This window comes from Scylla paramamosain, chromosome 46, assembly GCF_035594125.1.
Source record: "Scylla paramamosain isolate STU-SP2022 chromosome 46, ASM3559412v1, whole genome shotgun sequence".
Lineage (NCBI taxonomy): Eukaryota > Metazoa > Arthropoda > Malacostraca > Decapoda > Portunidae > Scylla > Scylla paramamosain.
In genome coordinates, this window is record NC_087196.1 from 404,387 (window position 1) to 423,108 (window position 18,722).

General features: G+C 39.7%; 1 protein-coding gene across 13 annotated transcripts in view; it reads right to left on the minus strand.

Annotated features, from left to right (window-relative positions):
* Positions 1-18,722, minus strand: part of LOC135094754 (uncharacterized) — a 57,458-nt gene that overhangs the window by 27,715 nt on the left and 11,021 nt on the right. For all 13 annotated transcript variants that reach the window (XM_063995113.1, XM_063995112.1, XM_063995109.1 and 10 more), the window contains 2 exons: positions 4,687-4,739; positions 4,344-4,493 (listed from right to left, as the gene is read on the minus strand). In XM_063995113.1, coding sequence (XP_063851183.1) covers positions 4,344-4,493; positions 4,687-4,739 — 203 coding nt within the window. The remainder of the gene's footprint in view (positions 1-4,343; positions 4,494-4,686; positions 4,740-18,722) is intronic.

Consider the following 18,722-nt stretch of genomic DNA (forward strand, 5'->3'; position numbering starts at 1 on the left):
CTCTCTCTCTCTCTCTGGGTCTTAAAGTAAAGTTCCTTGTTTCGTTTGGTAATTATGTTAACTGAATCAATTTTGCCTTCAACATCAATGTACTTTGAGAGATATGATACTATAAACTCTCTCTCTCTCTCTCTCTCTCTCTCTCTCTCTCTCTCTCTCTCAATAAATCATCCACATTGTCAAGCAGTTGGTCATGCCACACCCACTCTGGCACTCCTACACTCCACACTCTCCACACACTCCCACTTGTCTTGTAAATTATTTTCTTCATTATTGCTGCTCCGGTTGTAGCTATTACATTGTGTGTCATAAGGTTTACTGTAGAATTTAGTCATCTTCAACTTCCTTCACTTAAACTCTATACAGTCCACGCACACTCCTCACACACTTCCCCTCGCCCTACACACACACACACACACACACACCCCTCATCCTCCACATACACACACACACTCCCCCACACTCCATGTCCTGGCCATCTCTCACGTGTGTGGGTGGCGGCGCCTCCCTCTCAGTCCACCAACACCACCACCAGTTCAACATTTTCAACAAGTTCAACAAGTTTCCAGCCCACCTGCAGTAACAAATAACACAGGTCAAATAGCCACTTAAAGGACCACCCTCACGCCTGCCACTTACCTGCCTAAGTGACGCAGAAATCAACACCAGAATACATCTAATACTCGTTATTTATTTATTTTTTCAGACACTTGCAGTAATATTACACAGCACACCAATTACAGAGTCACAAGCGCAGGAAGCTGAGAACATCAAAGAATGAAAACTGCGGAGAAAGATGTCTTAATGAAAGATTATTATTGTCCAAAAGCCTAATGCCATTCTTTTCTGTTGCATTATCTCCACACTGCTCAACGTGCTACAGGGATTTCAACGCCAGGTAAGGAGCAAGTTCCGTGATCTCCTGACCAATTACACCATTTTACAGAAAGATATCTACGTTAAGTATGAGAGAGAGAGAGAGAGAGAGAGAGAGAGAGAGAGAGAGAGAGAGAGAGAGAGAGAGAGAGAGAGAGAGAGAAAATGGAGTTAGAATATTATAGTATACAGCTTATCAATGCATTATCATTATTATTAGAATTATTGTTGTACTCATCATTATTGCTGCTCTGGTTGTAGTTATGTGTCTGTCATAAGGTTTACTGTAAAATTCAGTGTGTGTCATAAGGTTTAGTTGATTCACAAAGTGAAGTTTAGTGTCATCTTCAGCTTTCTTCACTTTAGCAGCACGTGGCATACAATTCTGCGTCTTAACTGAGTTGTGCAGCTCCCTAAACTCTCTCACTATACCAAGGAATCTGCTGCTGCTTATCATGACATATGAGGCCGCTAAAAGCAAATATCTTAACAACGAGGATAAGCGTGACTGTTGTTCTGAACACCGCCGACACCGCTGTCTCTCCGCCGTCATCACCACTGTTACCATACCTTTAAACACTTTAAACACTTTATTATGTTTGTCTGTAGTACATATATAAGCTTAAGGTACAATTAATTGAAAGACAAACAGCCCCTTATGAAGCACAAGCTTTTTGGGCACACTTAATATCTACTTAATACTGAAATGTAAAACAACACTAAACTAAAAATCTAATTGAAGAAAATGTAAAAAAAAATAAATAAATAGCAATAACAAAAGATTTAGGGATAAATGGCTTTGCAAGAACAGGAAGGAAAGGAGAAAAATCATAATTATACATGAGAAATAGAGAAAATTGAAGTGGAATCTGATTATAAACAAGCAAATATTTGTTTTGAGAATAATTAAACAAACAGAAATAAATATGTATATATACTAGAGGATATAAACTATTTTAGTTACATTGGATATGAACTATTTGGTTACCACCACCGTCATCACCATCAACACACTTTCCTTCACCATTATCACCATCATCACTGCCGCTATCAGCACCTGAACCAACACTCGATGGGCAACACTTGATAAACATGAGAAAATTCTGCAAGTATTAATATGCCAACAAGAGTAGATAAGGTAGATGTTTCTTGGCGCGTGACCGGAAAAAATCGTCCGTCTGTCCATTCATTTTTTTTCGCTACCCCATGTTGTAGTCAAAGTGTCATTTCACTTAGGTACTGCAATACTGCAACAAACCACATATGATTCAGAAATGCGTTAATTTATTTTGCTACTATAAGTTACCATCACCTTCAGAATCAAGAAATATAGATGCTAAAAGTATTTTATGGTACCAATTTCAATAGGGAAGATTTTATTCCATCACCCGCTATTTCCTAAAACGTTGTATCTCTCGTTTTGAAGGCATAAGAAACAAACTCATCTTGTTTCGCTACCACTAACTTCAGGAGCATGAAATATAGATGCTAAAAATATCTTGCTGGATTATTTTTAGTTACAAAGACTATATTTTCACGGACAGGTGTCTGAAATGTTAGCTGTCTTGTTTTGAAGGCATAAGAAGCAAACAAGTGTAATCTTGCCGCCAGCCAACTTCTCATTTGTCATCATTATCTTTTTCGTCTCCCTTCCCATCCTCAATTTCTAAGTAATTATCGTCCATGACAGCTGTGGCTTTCTGTCTATATATCACTCGCTATTCTCTCTCACTTTGCTTGTAGAGGAAACCGTCTATCATATTCTGTAATGTTACTTTGCAGTGAAATACACTCCCTGGGTACTCTGCCATAAATGTATGCGTTTTGTCTCCTGAACACTGCTAATTCAATCCACCAGCAGCACAAGAAGTCCTGCACGAATGATGCAAGAACTACTAAAAAGCATCAAGATTGTTCAACTACAGCATTACAAAGATAAAAAAAAAAATCTGATAAGAAAACCGCCTTGTGTAAGTGAGTGAACACAAGCACTGTAACACACACACACACACACACACAACACACACACACACACACACACATGAGGCAAATGGGTGAGCCTCTTAATGTGTAGGCCCTGTTCACCTAGCAGCAAGTAGATACGGGATGTAACCCGAAGGGTTGTGACCTTGCTGCCCCGGTGTGTGGTGTCCTACCCAAAGATCAGTCACTATGATCTCTGAGCTCTTTCTGTAGGGTAACGGCTGGCTGGGTGACCAGCAGATGACTGTAGGTGAATCACACACACACACACACACACACACACACACACACACACACACACACCTCCTATCAAGCTCCCTCAGTACAGTAGTAGTCGTAATCGTAGTAGTAGTAGTACTAGTACTAGCAGTAGTAGTAGTAGTAGTAGTAGTAGTAGTAGTAGTAGTAGTAGTAGTAGTAGTAGAATAAGTACTAGCAATAATAATAATAACAACCAAAGCGTTCATTCCTCCAGAAAATAAATATAATAAACAACACTATGGGAGACCCAGACTTGACTCACTCACTGTACGGGCATCGCAGGGAATTAGGGGAAAAACACGGCAGAATTACCTTGACAGAACACACACACAGCAGTCAGTGAGGAACCCAGCACGTCACGACCCGCTAAGCTCACCTTGTCATGCAGGAAATGTTCGAAACGGCACCAAGACATTACTTGACTGGAATCCACAACCCTCCTCCTTCCCTCTCCTCTCCTCTCCCCGCCACTCTCCCACGCCTCACCTCACGCTGTAATGACCTGACTGCAGACTGAACAATGACAGCACACCACTCCCGTCTGTCTGACTCCATCACTCCATATCCCGCACCGCCAAGGTGGTTGTGTTTCTGTGCCATTATAAATCACTGGTTAATGCCGCACTGTTCCTTGACATTCTCATCACGCTATGCTCCGCTACTGCTATTGTGTGTGTTATCTATCTAGTCATCAATATTAATTCACTTTTGATGCTGGTATGGCAAAATTACTATACTGTTTGCATCTGTTGATCTATATTTATTTACTTGTTTCTTTTCTTGTCTTGTCATACAAATATAAAGCCAGGTCAAATGCACAAAAAAAAAAAAAAAAAAAAAAAAAAAAACTTGGTGTTCTCTCCCAAAAGAAAGCACCAGTTAAAAATTTGAGATGGAATGGCTGTGCTTTTTATTTGAGCTAGCTTTGTAATAACCTTAAATTGGTTCAGTCTGCCATGCAGGCTTAACGCATGAGAAAATGCTTATTCTGGAATATTTGTATTTAATATCACATTGCAATTCCCTTCTTTTTCAATAAACCATGGAAAAAATTTTTTTAAATTTTAAATGACATATTACACTGGTGCTCTGACAGGGAAGAACCTCATACTGCCCTGAATTGACCAGGAGCCACCTTGCGTGGGTCAGCTGGTCTTTTATGGTCTCCTTTCCTCCCATTCTTATATTCTGGATGACCATGCACAGGAGAGGCAGACACTTACCTGTAGTGAGCGCGGGTGTTGAGGATGAAGCTGGGAGGCCTGGATCATATCGTCCAGGGTGTCGTTCAAGGTGTCTAAGCTGTCCTCGCTGTCCTCCTCCTCCTTACCAGGGCTTTCCTTGTTGTCAGAGGTGGGTTCAGGCTCTGAGGACTGAGATAACACTTTCATAGCTTCTGACCAAGCTCTTCACTGACTGTGCATTAACATCCTTTTAAATGAGTATATTCCAGTCATCCAACCAGGCAATTTCCTTCAGTATAAGGCAAAGTCATAATAGCCAATGGGCTAATAAGTAATCTATTATCTCCTAATGGTAATATCTATTGCAAAATAGACAACTCACCTTCCAGACAGTTTCCCCAGTCTCAGAGCAGTTCAGGAGGAGGCAGTAGACACCTGCCGAAACGATAATTACTCCCAGTGAGGTCTAAAGCACTGTTCAGGGGGTGCTGTGAACTTATCATTAAACCCAGCTGTGACGTCACTGAACGTTTCCCTTTGTGTCTCACAACACAAGGGGGTAGTCACAGCCTGCCCTCTAAAGACAACTCTCTTCCTCCACACAAAACTACAAGCACCTAATAACACACACACCCTTCACTCAAAAAATTTTTAAATCATGGCGACTCCTACACCAGCCTCGGAGTCCCCATCTGGGGAGGGGACCATAAATGTCCCCAGGTCGGACTGCCTTTCCGTCGACGACCCTAAGTGTCTTGACACCCCCCTCAACTTTTTCTTCATTAACTTCTGCAACATTCGCGGTCTAAGATCTAATTTTCAATCTTCTTTTCCTCACTGAAAAACTTTTCTGTTCCCTCCTACTTTCTCTATCCTCATTTTCGATCCAAAGCTGGATGCTGCGTTTATGTGCGCAATGACTTAACCTGCTCTCGTGCCCACGCTCTTGAATCTTCCGAGTTTTCCACCATCTGGCTACGACTACAGAGTCATTCTCATACTAAATTTATCTGTGCTGTATACCTCTCTCCTAACTCCTCTGACTATAAGAAATTCTTTGACTACTTAACTTCCAAAGTGGAGCACATTCTGACCCTCTTCCCTTTTGCAGAGATCTCCATTCTTGGAGACTTCAATGTTCACCACCAGCTTTGGCTTTCCTCTCCCTTCACTGACCATCCTGGTGAACTAGCCTACAACTTTGCTATCCTCCATGACCTAGAGCAATTGGTGCAACACCCTACTCGTATTCCTGACCGTCTTGGAGATACGCCCAACATTCTTGACCTTTTCCTGACCTCTAATCCTTCTGCTTATGCTGTCACCCTTTCTTCTCTGTTGGGCTCCTCCGATCACAATCTCATATATTTATCTTGTCCTATCACTCCAATCCCTCCTCAGGATCCCCCTAAGCGAAGGTGCCTCTGGCGTTTTGCCTCTGCTAGTTGGGGGGACCTGAGGCGGTATTTTGCTGATTTTCCTTGGAATGACTACTGCTTCCGTGTCAGAGACCCGTCTGTGTGCTGAGCGCATAACAGAGGTGATAGTGTCTGGCATGGAGGCGTACATTCCTCACTCTTTTTCTTGTCCTAAACCTTCTAAACCTTGGTTTAACACAGCTTGTTCTCGTGCTATACATGATAGAGAGGTGGCCCACAAAAGGTACTTAAGCCTTCCTTCACCAGAATCTCATGCACTTTATATTTCTGCCCAGAACCATGCCAAGTCTGTTCTCCAACTAGCCAAAAACTCCTTCATTAACAGAAAATGTCTAAACCTTTCAAGATCTAACTCCCCTCGTGATTTCTGGCATCTAGCCAAAAATATCTCCAATAACTTTGCTTCTTCTTCTTTCCCTCCTCTACTTCAACCAGATGGCACCACTGCTATCACATCTATTTCTAAAGCTGAACTCTTTGCTCAAACCTTTGCTAAAAACTCTACCTTGGACGATTCTGGGCTTGTTCCTCCCTCTCCTCCACCCTCTGACTACTTCATGCCTCGTATTAAAATTCTTCGTAATGATGTTTTCCATGCCCTCGCTGGCCTAAACCCTCAGAAGGCTTATGGACCTGATGGGGTCCCTCCTATTGTTCTCCGAAACTGTGCCTCCGTGCTTGCACCTTGCCTAGTCAAACTCTTTCAGCTCTGTCTGTCAACATCTACCTTTCCTTCTTGCTGGAAGTTTGCCTACATTCAACCTGTTCCTAAAAAGGGTGACCGCTCTAATCCCTCAAACTACCGTCCTATTGCTTTAATTTCCTGCTTATCTAAAGTTTTTGAATCTATCCTCAACAGGAAGATTCTTAAACATCTATCACTTCACAACCTTCTATCTGATCGCCAGTATGGGTTCCGTCAAGGCCGCTCTACTGGTGATCTTCTGGCTTTCCTTACTGAGTCTTGGTCATCCTCTTTTAGAGACTTTGGTGAAACTTTTGCTGTTGCCTTGGACATATCAAAAGCCTTTGATAGAGTCTGGCACAAAGCTTTGATTTACAAACTACCCTCCTACGGTTTCTATCCTTCTCTCTGTAACTTCATCTCAAGTTTCCTTTCTGACCGTTCTATTGCTGCTGTGGTAGACGGTCACTGTTCTTCTCCTAAATCTATTAACAGTGGTGTTCCTCAGGGTTCTGTCCTGTCACCCACTCTCTTCTTATTATTCATTAATGATCTTCTAAACCAAACTTCTTGTCCTATCCACTCCTATGCTGATGATACCACCCTGCACTTTTCCACGTCTTTTCATAGACGTCCAACCCTTCAGGAGGTAAACATATCACGCAGGGAAGCCACAGAACGCCTGACTTCTGATCTTTCTAAAATTTCTGATTGGGGCAGAGCAAACTTGGTATTGTTCAATGCCTCAAAAACTCAATTCCTCCATCTATCAACTCGACACAATCTTCCAGACAACTATCCCCTCTTCTTCAATGACACTCAACTGTCCACCTCTTCTACACTGAACATCCTCGGTCTGTCCTTTACTTATAATCTGAACTGGAAACTTCACATCTCATCTCTAGCTAAAACAGCTTCTATGAAGTTAGGTGTTCTGAGACGTCTCCGCCAGTTTTTCTCACCCCCCCAGCTGCTAACTCTGTACAAGGGCCTTATCCGTCCATGTATGGAGTATGCTTCACGTGTCTGGGGGGGGTTCCACTCATACTGCTGTTCTAGACAGGGTGGAATCAAAAGCTTTTCGTCTCATCAACTCCTCTCCTCTAACTGACTGTCTTCAGCCTCTCTCTCACCGCCGCAATGTTGCATCTCTAGCTGTCTTCTACCGCTATTTTCATGCTAACTGCTCTTCTGATCTTGCTAACTGCATGCCTCCCCTCCTTCCGCGGCCTCACTGCACAAGACTTTCTTCTTTCTCTCACTCCTATTCTGTCCACCTCTCTAACGCAAGAGTTAACCAGTATTCTCAATCATTCATCCCTTTCTCTGGTAAACTCTGGAACTCCTTGCCTGCTTCTGTATTTCCACCTTCCTATGACTTGAATTCCTTCAAGAGGGAGGTTTCAAGACACTTATCCACCAATTTTTGACCACTGCTTTGACCCTTTTAGGGACTGGCATTTCAGTGGGCATTTTTTTTTATTAGATTTTTGTTGCCCTTGGCCAGTATCCTTCCTACATAAAAAAAAAAAAAAAAAAGTCCAACAAATTTCAAGGCTTCATCAAGGTTGAAGTCAAGATTGAAGTCTGGTACTGTCTCATTGAGGGTGAAGGACGGAGAGTTAAGAGGAGACGCAGAGTCAAGGGTCACGTCTCCTCCGCTGATGTTTTTCTTAGGAGACAGTAAATGCTCACCTGCAAGCAAAGGATGAACAGTAATTACACAAATACTGTCAACACTCTTTCTGTTATTCTTGTAACAAATTTGATGTGCAAAGCTACAACCTATGATGCTGTGGTTTGTTTTTCTCATCACCAACTTGTAAGGGTCATCAGATAAACAATAACATATTGGTGCCTAAAACATTAAAGCTCTTATGATAAAATTTGATCCAAATATGCTTTAAAAATCTTACAATAAGAACTATTCATGAATAAATGATGAATATAGCTTGCCTGGTTTTCAACAACAGTTAATGCTTAAATATGTTATGTATATATACTAAAAAGAAAGCATACATGGTTATGTATATAAATAAACTGTAAAAACATATATCACATGGCAACCATTACAACTACATAAAGGATATAATGTTCCCTTCATGTTCAGAGCAATTATAGTCATCCATGAAACCTCAACCAAAACACTCACAATCTTCATCATTGAAAATATAAACAAAATGTGTCTATATACACACACACACACACACACACACACACACACACACACACACACACACACACACACACTACACATTATGTAAAGCAGTACACACCCTATATTTTCATCACAGCAGTAATTTCTCAGGACTCATAACTGTTCCTCAGTGTTACCAGTACCTCTAGTAATTTGTGATCCTTGATGGTGGGTGGAGGGAGGCCTCCTGCCTGGCCAGGAAGCATTAGTGAGCCTCCTGCCACCCAGGTGTACCTGCCCTCTGTCCCCACTCCTTCAATGATCCCATTATGATTAATGATTCCACTCTATGGCCACCACCAAGCCTAAATATTTTTCTTACTTGGAAAAAAAAAGCTCAAATCAATAAGCCTTCACTGAGCTACAGATCACCGTGGTCTAGATATATAACAGCCATTGGCAATTATTGCACAAAATACTGTAGCACACTACTGTACTTGCAGGGATAAAATAATATCCTTCAGTCTTGATATAAGCCAACTCTCAAAGTGCTACACCACAGCTACACAAGACATAACATTTTCCCAAAAATCTCTTGTCCTGTGTGTTGCTGCACTGCTGCCAAGAGTACACCACCTCACATGTGTGTCTTGTGAAGATAAGAAACCATGCTATCACTATACCATTAAATACTTACTCAGTCATAAGTCATAACAATGTGTGTGCAGCAGATTCCTCAATAACATTTCAAGGTTACTGACTACTGGCACAGTCCTTCATACAATGACACATACAAAAAGTTGCTAATGTAACCACAACAGGGTACTCATCTATTCACTTCACTGTGTTGTGAAAAGCCCTTTGATTACAAGATTATAACAAGAAACTTGCTGGAGTATTACACAGATCACTATCTCACAGTTCTTGAGCCACCAAACGCCATGCGAGCACCACTATATGACCACTGTGTTACCACCACTACCACCGCTGTCACAACCACCATTGCAACTACACATGGGGAGGAGGGGCAGAGCCTCACACCAGACAGGTGGTGCCTGATCAGCCAACCTACCAATATGGCTGTGCACCCAACAGGAAACTTGGCCAAATGGTGTAACAAAGGCCCTCCTCCAAGCCTGGGGGCCACTACACTTTCATGGGGGGGAACAGGAGGAGACCTAATGAGGGGGGAGAAGGAATATCACGAAGGGTTGGATTCGCAAGGGTTGACTAACGCCAGCCGGATATCCCATCACATAATGCTGCTGCCAATATCCCGCTGCGATGCCCGAAATGCACCCCCTCCCAGCATGGGCGCCACCAGGCCAACCCCTAATACAGTAAAATCCCTCTCATCCGGCATTCAAGTATCCGGCAGCTTCAAGTATCCGGCACATTTTTCCCCGAGCCTTAAAATCTATAAAAAAATCAATGTGTACTCATAAAATTGATAAAAATTCCCGCGTGAGGCATACTTTGTCCCCTCGCCACCAGAGCACACTGCTTCGCACCACCTGTGGTCCACTGCACTGTGTTTACTCAGTGACTCAGTCCCGCATGTGCACTGTTTATCACCTGACGCCTTCATCATACCTAAAGTTGTAGAAAAGAGGAAGCGTGTTGTGCTTACACTTAAGCAGAAGGTAGAAATTTGTCGATGATTAGAGAGAGGTGAAAGCAGACAGCAACTAATGGCAGAATATGGTGTGGGCTCATCAACTATTTATGACATTAAATCCCAAACGAAAAAGTTGCGGGATTACATGAAAGTCACCGACACCCCAAAGGCAGTGGAAAATCATCACACACTGCAGTATCATCATAATGAAATGATGGACAAAGTGTTATACGAGTGGTTCAGCTTGAAAAGATCAGAAGGAGTCACAATTACAGGCCCAATGCTACAACTGTGCTGGTGAGTGTGAGGTGGCAGCACAGGCGGCGACGCGCGGCACAGCGATCAGCTGATCTTTGTTATGGTAAGATGCGTGAGTGTAGGGTGGTGATTGTGGGCATAATTTCACTTCTATTCAAGTATCCGGCATGTCAGCGGTCCCATTGATGCCGGATAAGAGGGATTTTACTGTATCATTTTTTCCTTCAAACTCTACTAAGCAGTGGATATTTTTCATCACCTTTCATTCTCTTTCAGTTTCTGGCTCAAAGTTTCACTTAAACATTTCTCTAAGTCCGGATCTTAAATTTAGGGCAGGACAAAAATCATCATACATGTGGCAGCCCGGCCCACATTGTTCAGTGTAGTGGCAGACATTCCATAGCAGTGACTTTGACAGGTGAGATTAATGAAAGCAAATTTTCATAATTCGATAAGGTAAGAAATACCTCCTACAGAGTGTACACAACTTTAAGGGACCCTTGGAGGGAGGCAACCATACAAACATCTATAGGGCACATCCAGGCATCTCCCACCATAATCTCCAACTGTCCAATTGTCTCACAGAGGACAGCCAGACCCGCCTCCCCAGAACTCGATTAGTCCCTATATGGGAGGCAGCTACGGCCCCTCTCCAAAGGCTGATCACCTCTAAGCCAATGTTACACACCACATTCAGCTCACTTCTACAGCATCACCTCCACCTCCGTGCTGTAGCTCTATGGCCACTGGGGAAAAGTAACTCAAGGAATGAATAAAGAGTAGCTGCCATTGTTTCTTATAGAGCCTTATGTAGGGAAAATTATTTTATATCTATTAAGATATTGGCTATTCTTCAGTGTTTTGAAAAAGCATGCAATATTGACATTCAACATTTTTTTTTTATCTTTTTAGTAGTACAGGTAGGCAGATATTTAGAAGCAGACAGAAAGACAGATAGGGAGAAACAGAAACAGATGGAAAGACAGAAAAAATAAATTGTTAAAATAAACAGATGGACAGATCAACCATATGAAAGCACTCTTAACAAAATCTCTAAAAAAAAAATAGAGTACAAAAAAACAGGAGGAAGCAACACTGAGGAGACCCCTACAAGCCCACAACAGTCTACCAACCCTCCTCCTTCCTCTGGTCATAAAGGTTACCAGAGATATAAGCCACCATCAGGGGTACACAATGCTCAGCCACCTCACATAATGTATGTGGGCTTTCTGCATTTTCCTTGCCCTTTACACAGATTAAAGTATGACATTATACTTGACAATTTCCATGGCAGTAACCTCAGTAACCTTCTCAAACACTTCATAGTATTTACAGTAAGTTTAAAAGTAAGGCTAGTAATAATATTTTATATCAGATATAGAATCTACCAGATAGGCATTCACAGGAATAGGCCTGGTAGGCTTCTTATAATGCTGTTTTATATCTGATATAGTAAGCAGTTGGAAAGAAATTACATATAATGGCCATTAGATGAATTTCAGCTTACCTACTTGTGACAATATTTCTTTCATGGCAAAATTGAAGCTTGCACCACAAACCTCAAGTAAATATCATCCTAAAGTCTCCTTTAGGAAACAAATAAATATGGATTTGTCTTTGAAAAGGAAATTACTTTTTGCTTTGTCAGAGCTGCTCTCAGAGATGGGAAGACCAGCATGAGGGTAATGGTCACAACCAGCAGGATGTCCTTGCTTCCCCACCCTGCCCTCTCTACCTGCCCTTGCTCCTTATCTTCCCCACCTGCCAATGCTTCCCTCCCCTTGTCTCCCACCTTCACCCACACACCCAACATTAATGAGTTTTTAATACTGTGAATCTTTAAACTCTTATATATGCATATTATTATGAATATTCTTGTCTTCTTTCAACCACTCATTAGCTCCAGTATTAATGAGTTTTTAATATTATGAATCTGTGACCTTTCAGCAAATGCATACACTAAGTATCAGTGAATGTACCTATGTTTCCATTACTAAAGATCCTTTTTATAGATCATTTTGAATAATTTCCAATACAAAGCTATTTTCACATATTTTCTATTGAACAATTACATAATACAGGACCAGTTTTGAATGGGAAGCATTTGCAATAAAAGTGATATAACATTGGTTATCTATTACATAATCTTTGCTATACAAAAATAATTGCTGAAGAATAAACAGTACTGTCCCTAAATTATCTTGCTGTCCCTACAGATGACTGCCAACCAACTGCCATGTAATTACACCTCCTGACAATCTTCCATCTCCTTAATGCATCTCTTATCACACTCATCTCCCACCCCACTCCACTCCTTCTTTCCCTCCATCAATCAGTGACGGTACAGGTGCTGGCCTCCTGTCACCACCCTTTTTGCATGGCTACAAGTGTCTTCCACCCCAACCCTTTCCATTAACACACACCCTACACATCCTCCTGCACTTGCCCTCATCACCCAGCATCTCCTCACACCTACTTACTTTACTGGTACAATAACTCATACATTATTAAATGGTAATATTACATAAAAGTAGTGATGAAGAGTAACACTGCATTATAATTCAGTCAAAGCATTTTATTTTATTGTGTTATTTAACATATTTTTGGGCAAATACTTTGGCGATGAACTATGAATATGTTAACATAAGAACATAAGAAAACAAGGGAAGCAGCAAAAAATCAGGTCTGCACATGGCAGTCCATATATGAAACATTCCTAAATATTCCCACCTATCACCCTCATTCACAGCATGTTGCTTGCCTGGCCCAGAACTCACTAATTCCTTCATTCATACCTGCAGAAGCGTTGGCCTCCCATCATCATACAAATACATGGAGGTGTTAAAAGGCTACCTAACACAAGTGTGCCATATTAAGGCAGTGTGACAGTCCTACACTTCATTCTGGGAGTCAGGATGATGCAGGGAAAACAACCATGACAAGAAGGACTGAGCATGACAATTCAGGATGGTGCTGGTATCCAAAATATTGGTGACTTGTCAGTTTTGAGCACGGATTGAGCATAACACAAGTAGCACACTCCATGATTCATTGAAACACTTGCTGTATATATATATATATATATATATATATATATATATATATATATATATATATATATATATATATATATATATATATATATATATATATATATATATATATATATATATATATATATATATATATATATATATATATATATATATATATATATATATATATATGTATATATATATATATATATTGCTACTTCATTTTAAACTGAGGAGTACGACCAGTATATCATTTACCTACTAGCATCAGTCAACTCTTATAGCATTTACCTTTGCATATTTAGTATTTACCATTCCTTTTCTCTCTAATGACTAAAGGAGATTCAATGAAGACTTTTTTAAACCTGCTTCATTGCTATTTTTAAAAAAAGCTCAACAGAAAAAAGAGCTTCAGTCAGATTATCTAACAGATCTGAATTACGAGCTGACTCATTTAACTCTTTCTTACAAATAATAATGAATCTTATGGCCATAACAATTTTTGTGTGTTTAATTTCTCCCAACATCAACAGTAAACAGCTAACTCATAAGCCCACAACTCTCATCTTCATGTATGTTAATCTTCACACTAACAGTTTGCTGAGATGGAATGATTTATGCTTCCAAGGCAATTTAGTGAGCATAATCTAATCTTAGTTCCCAAGTGACTGATGTGAGTAACAAGATGAAATATCAAGACTTGCAAAGACATGATAAAGGTTATCAGGTAGCAATTTAGTTAACATGTCTAGTCCTAGTTCCCCTGTGATTTCTATGACCAAAAAGATGAAAAATTACAACTTGTGATGAGACAGTAAACACCAACAAGTAGCAATTTAGTGAACATATCTAATCTTAGTTCCTAAATAATTTATGAGTAAAAAGATTAAAAAGTAAGACAAGTAGCAATTTAGTTAACATATATATATATATATATATATATATATATATATATATATATATATATATATATATATATATATATATATATATATATATATATATATATATATATATATATATATATATATATATATATATATATATATATATATATATATATATATATATAATATTAATTTCCACATGACCCATACAAGTAAAAAAGATGAAAATTAAGGCTTATGCAAAGACAGTAACAAGAGTATGACATATTATATTCTTCAAAACCATATTGTGTTGCATCAATAAAATAGTATAATTAAGAAATAACTTCTTTCATCTATTGCATATTCAACATGAGTATGACACATTTATATTCCCCCCCAAAAAAAATAAATAAATAAATAAACAAAATATAAAAAAGACTGTAACTCACCAATAAATTAACATTAGAAAATGAATTTTTACAGAAGTGATGCCATATGATCTGTAAAAATAGCTGACTTCATCCTATAAGGGTTCACCTCATTTAGTGGCTAATTCAAGCTCTTTGTTCTGGGAGGAGTTGTGGTAAATGTGAGGGTGTGCACAAGGTCACTTTCAACAGAGGTGATCTGTATGGCTGACACAACCCTCAAGAGCTTGGAGAGTTTCACCTTTAAGACAGCCAGTTATACACCTCTTTCTTGTCTTAGGGTTCCAACACAGTAACTTTGCCAAATCATGAAAAAAATGTACTGAAAAAAAAAAAAAAAAAAAAAAAAAAAAAAAAAAATGCAACTAATCTGCATGTTTAGGACAGCAAGGAGCTATCTGGTGTCCACACCACCACAGCACTCAATCCTTACCTACACACACACACACACACACACACACACACACATAAAACTTTACTAGTCTGAAATAAGAGACAAATATATACAATACATAAACTCTTCAATTTTCCATTAGATTTATAAAGTACAGTATCTGATATGGTGCAATTTGCTGGAGAAATAAGAGAGAGAGAGAGAGAGAGAGAGAGAGAGAGAGAGAGAGAGAGAGAGAGAGAGAGAGAGAGAGAGAGAGAGAGAGAGAGAGAGAGAGAGAGAGAGAGAGAGAGAGGTGGGGGGGAGTTGGCAGACTACTGAGAGACAGAGGCAAGCAGACAGGAGGATGAAAGTAGAAAGATGCAAGACAACACAAGTGAGCATGGGACCAAGAAGACTGGTGGTGGTAAAAGTCCCTGAGTCTAGGCAGCTGAGAGTCCTGCTGGGAGCCTGATGTCCCTCCCTTGGCCCACTCATCAAGACACACGCACACACACTCACACACACACACACACACACACACACACACACACACACACACACACACACACACACACACAAAGTACCAAAGGAATGGAAGAGAGCAAATATAGTACCGTTATACAAAGGAGGTAATAAAATGGAACCACTGAATTACAGACCAGTCTCACTCACGAGTATTGTAAGTAAACTCTGTGAAATAGTCATTAAAAACAGATGGGTGCAATATCTTGAACAAGAAAATATAATAACAGAAAAACAATTCGGTTTCAGGAAAGAGAGATCTTGCGTAACAAACTTACTGAGCTTTTATACAAGAGTAATAGATAAACTACAAGAGAGAGATGGTTGGGTTGATGCAGTCTATTTAGATCTGAAAAAAGCTTCTGATACAGTTCCACATAAAAGTCTCGTATGGAAACTGGAACATCGAGGAGGGCTAAAAGGAAAAATACTTAAGTGGATGAAGGATTATCTCCAAGGTAGGGAAATGAGCACAGTAATCAGAGATAATAAATCAAGTTGGTACGAAGTAACAAGCGGAGTACCACAAGGGTCTGTGTTGGCACCTATAATGTTTCAGGTCTATATAAATGATATGACTGTGGGTTTAAATAGCTACATTAACATGTTTGCAGATGATGCAAAATTGATGAAAGTAATAAAGAACCAAGAGGATTGTGAGGAACTACAGAGGGATATTGATAGAATTTATGAATGGAGTAAACGATGGAAATTAGAATTCAATATAAAAAAGTGCCATGTAATGGAGATGGGAAGAAGTAAAAGAAGACCTTCATGGGAGTATAAGATGGGAGGAATCACAATACGAAAGAGCAAAGAAGAAAAAGACTTGGGAGTAATAATTCAAGACATGCTATCACCAGAAAAACACATCAATGGAATATTTGGCTCTACATATAATTTGCTAGCAAATATCAGGGTGGCATTTAATTACCTAGACAAAGAAATGATGAAGAAAATCATAACACACATGATACGCCCCAAACTGGAATACGCAGCAGTGGTATGGTCTCCACACAAGAAGAAAGATATAAGGAAATTGGAAAGAATACAAAGAACAGCTACGAAAATGATACCTGAATTGGAAGACCTAAGTTACGAGGAAAGACTGGAAGAAATTGGATTACCAACACTGCAAGAAAGAAGGGAAAGAGGAGACCTGATAACAATGTTCAAATTAGTAAATGGCATGGAGAAGATAGACAGAGATGACCTAGTTGTAAAAGTGGAGGAAGGAGATAGACGTACAAGGGGACATATGAAGAAATTAAAGAAGAGTCATTGTTTGGGAGATATTAAGAAATACAGCTTTCCGCATCGAACGGTTGAAATATGGAATAACTTAAAAGAAGAGGTAGTTGCGGCAAAGAGTGTGCACATGTTTAAAGAAAAATTGGACAAATTCGGGTATGGAGACAGGACTAATTGAGCTTTGGCTCGGACCCTGTATTATACAACTAGGTAAATATACACACACACACACACACACACACACACACACACACACACACACACACACACACACACACACACACACACATTATTGCAAGAACGAAGGCTTCATATTTGAGAGAATCCAAGAAAAGCCGAGGATGGCGAGATGCTTGAATGATATAACAAATACAGCTTCTCACAAAGAAATGTTAATATATCTGGAGGAGTAGAGTAGAAGAGGAGATAATAATGGGGACATGAAAAAAGAATAACTATAAATACAGACACAAAAGTGACTCAAACTTTGCATATTACTGCAACTAAATAAAAAAAAATATGAATTCTTAGCAGTTATCAGGGAACATATATCATACCAAGAAGACATCACACCTTCCTGTACAATCCTACTTACTGCAGTATAAAACTTCAACTAAATGTATTCTCCTTGCCTTTCAAGATGCCACTTCAAGATGAAAAAAATACCCACCTTTCATCCACTAATTTATTTAACTATCTCTTTTAACAACAATATTACTCATTATCTTATATTTCTAGAGTTAAGTAAGCAATATGGTGTAGTAGCAATAAGCTCCCATCATGACTTGTGTGGGAATTGCTGAGTGAACTTTACCATTCCCTCCCCCACCAACGAAAAGATGGTCACATTCCTTAAGGTGGCTCCCTACTACCCGTGAGCCTCTGTGGCTATGGGTATAAAATCCAAAATCCATTAATCATAGGCCACAAAATTCTGACCACCTACTACAACCACAGTCTTTGTCTCCCTGGTGACTACCTTCCTTCCCCTACAACCTTCTCTCATGATCAAATACTGTGCACAACATTCTTATAATATATGATGAAGCTTTCTATCCTTCAGCATGCTACCTTTTGGGGGAAAACTAATAATTCATGTGCACAACATTTTTATAATCTATGATGAAGCTCTCTGTCCTTCAGCCTTTTTAGTGAAGATTTTACTTATTCATTACACACAAGTTAAAGGCCATGATGAAAAATACAAATAAGTACAGAAATACAAGGCACAAATTTAAGAATGCAAGACAAGAATGCATAGGAAATGCACATAATTGAAAACTTTAAGAAGAAATTCCTTTCTTGTCAAGCCCAAGTGAAGACAGAGCAAATAGTAGAGAAAAATATTACCACCACCTTTTGCTTCTGCCATTGTCCCACCTCTTCCCAACATGACTGAAATGGCTCCAAATAATGGCTAATGTAAGGACAAAGTGACAGGTGGGAGGAGCAAGGCAGGGTCCTAATGACGCGCTGCCACACACCCACATTGCCCCCTCAGCCCAACCTTCCACACACAGCCTTATCATCATCCTTTCCTCAACACATCCATTGTCTTTCGCATCCCAGAGTAGGCTACACTGAGAGCTTAACCTATGTACCCTGTGTCTGTCAGAAATGGAAAGATAATAGTGGCCAGACACACTCTCTTTCCACAGTCTTACCATCATCCTTTCCTCAACGTAATGTCCTCAAACATAATGTCCTCTGTAATTACGCCCAATCACAAAGAGCGGTTTTATATGCACTTTTTTTCTTCTTTTACTAACATTTTTTTTTTTTTTTATGTAGGAAGGATAC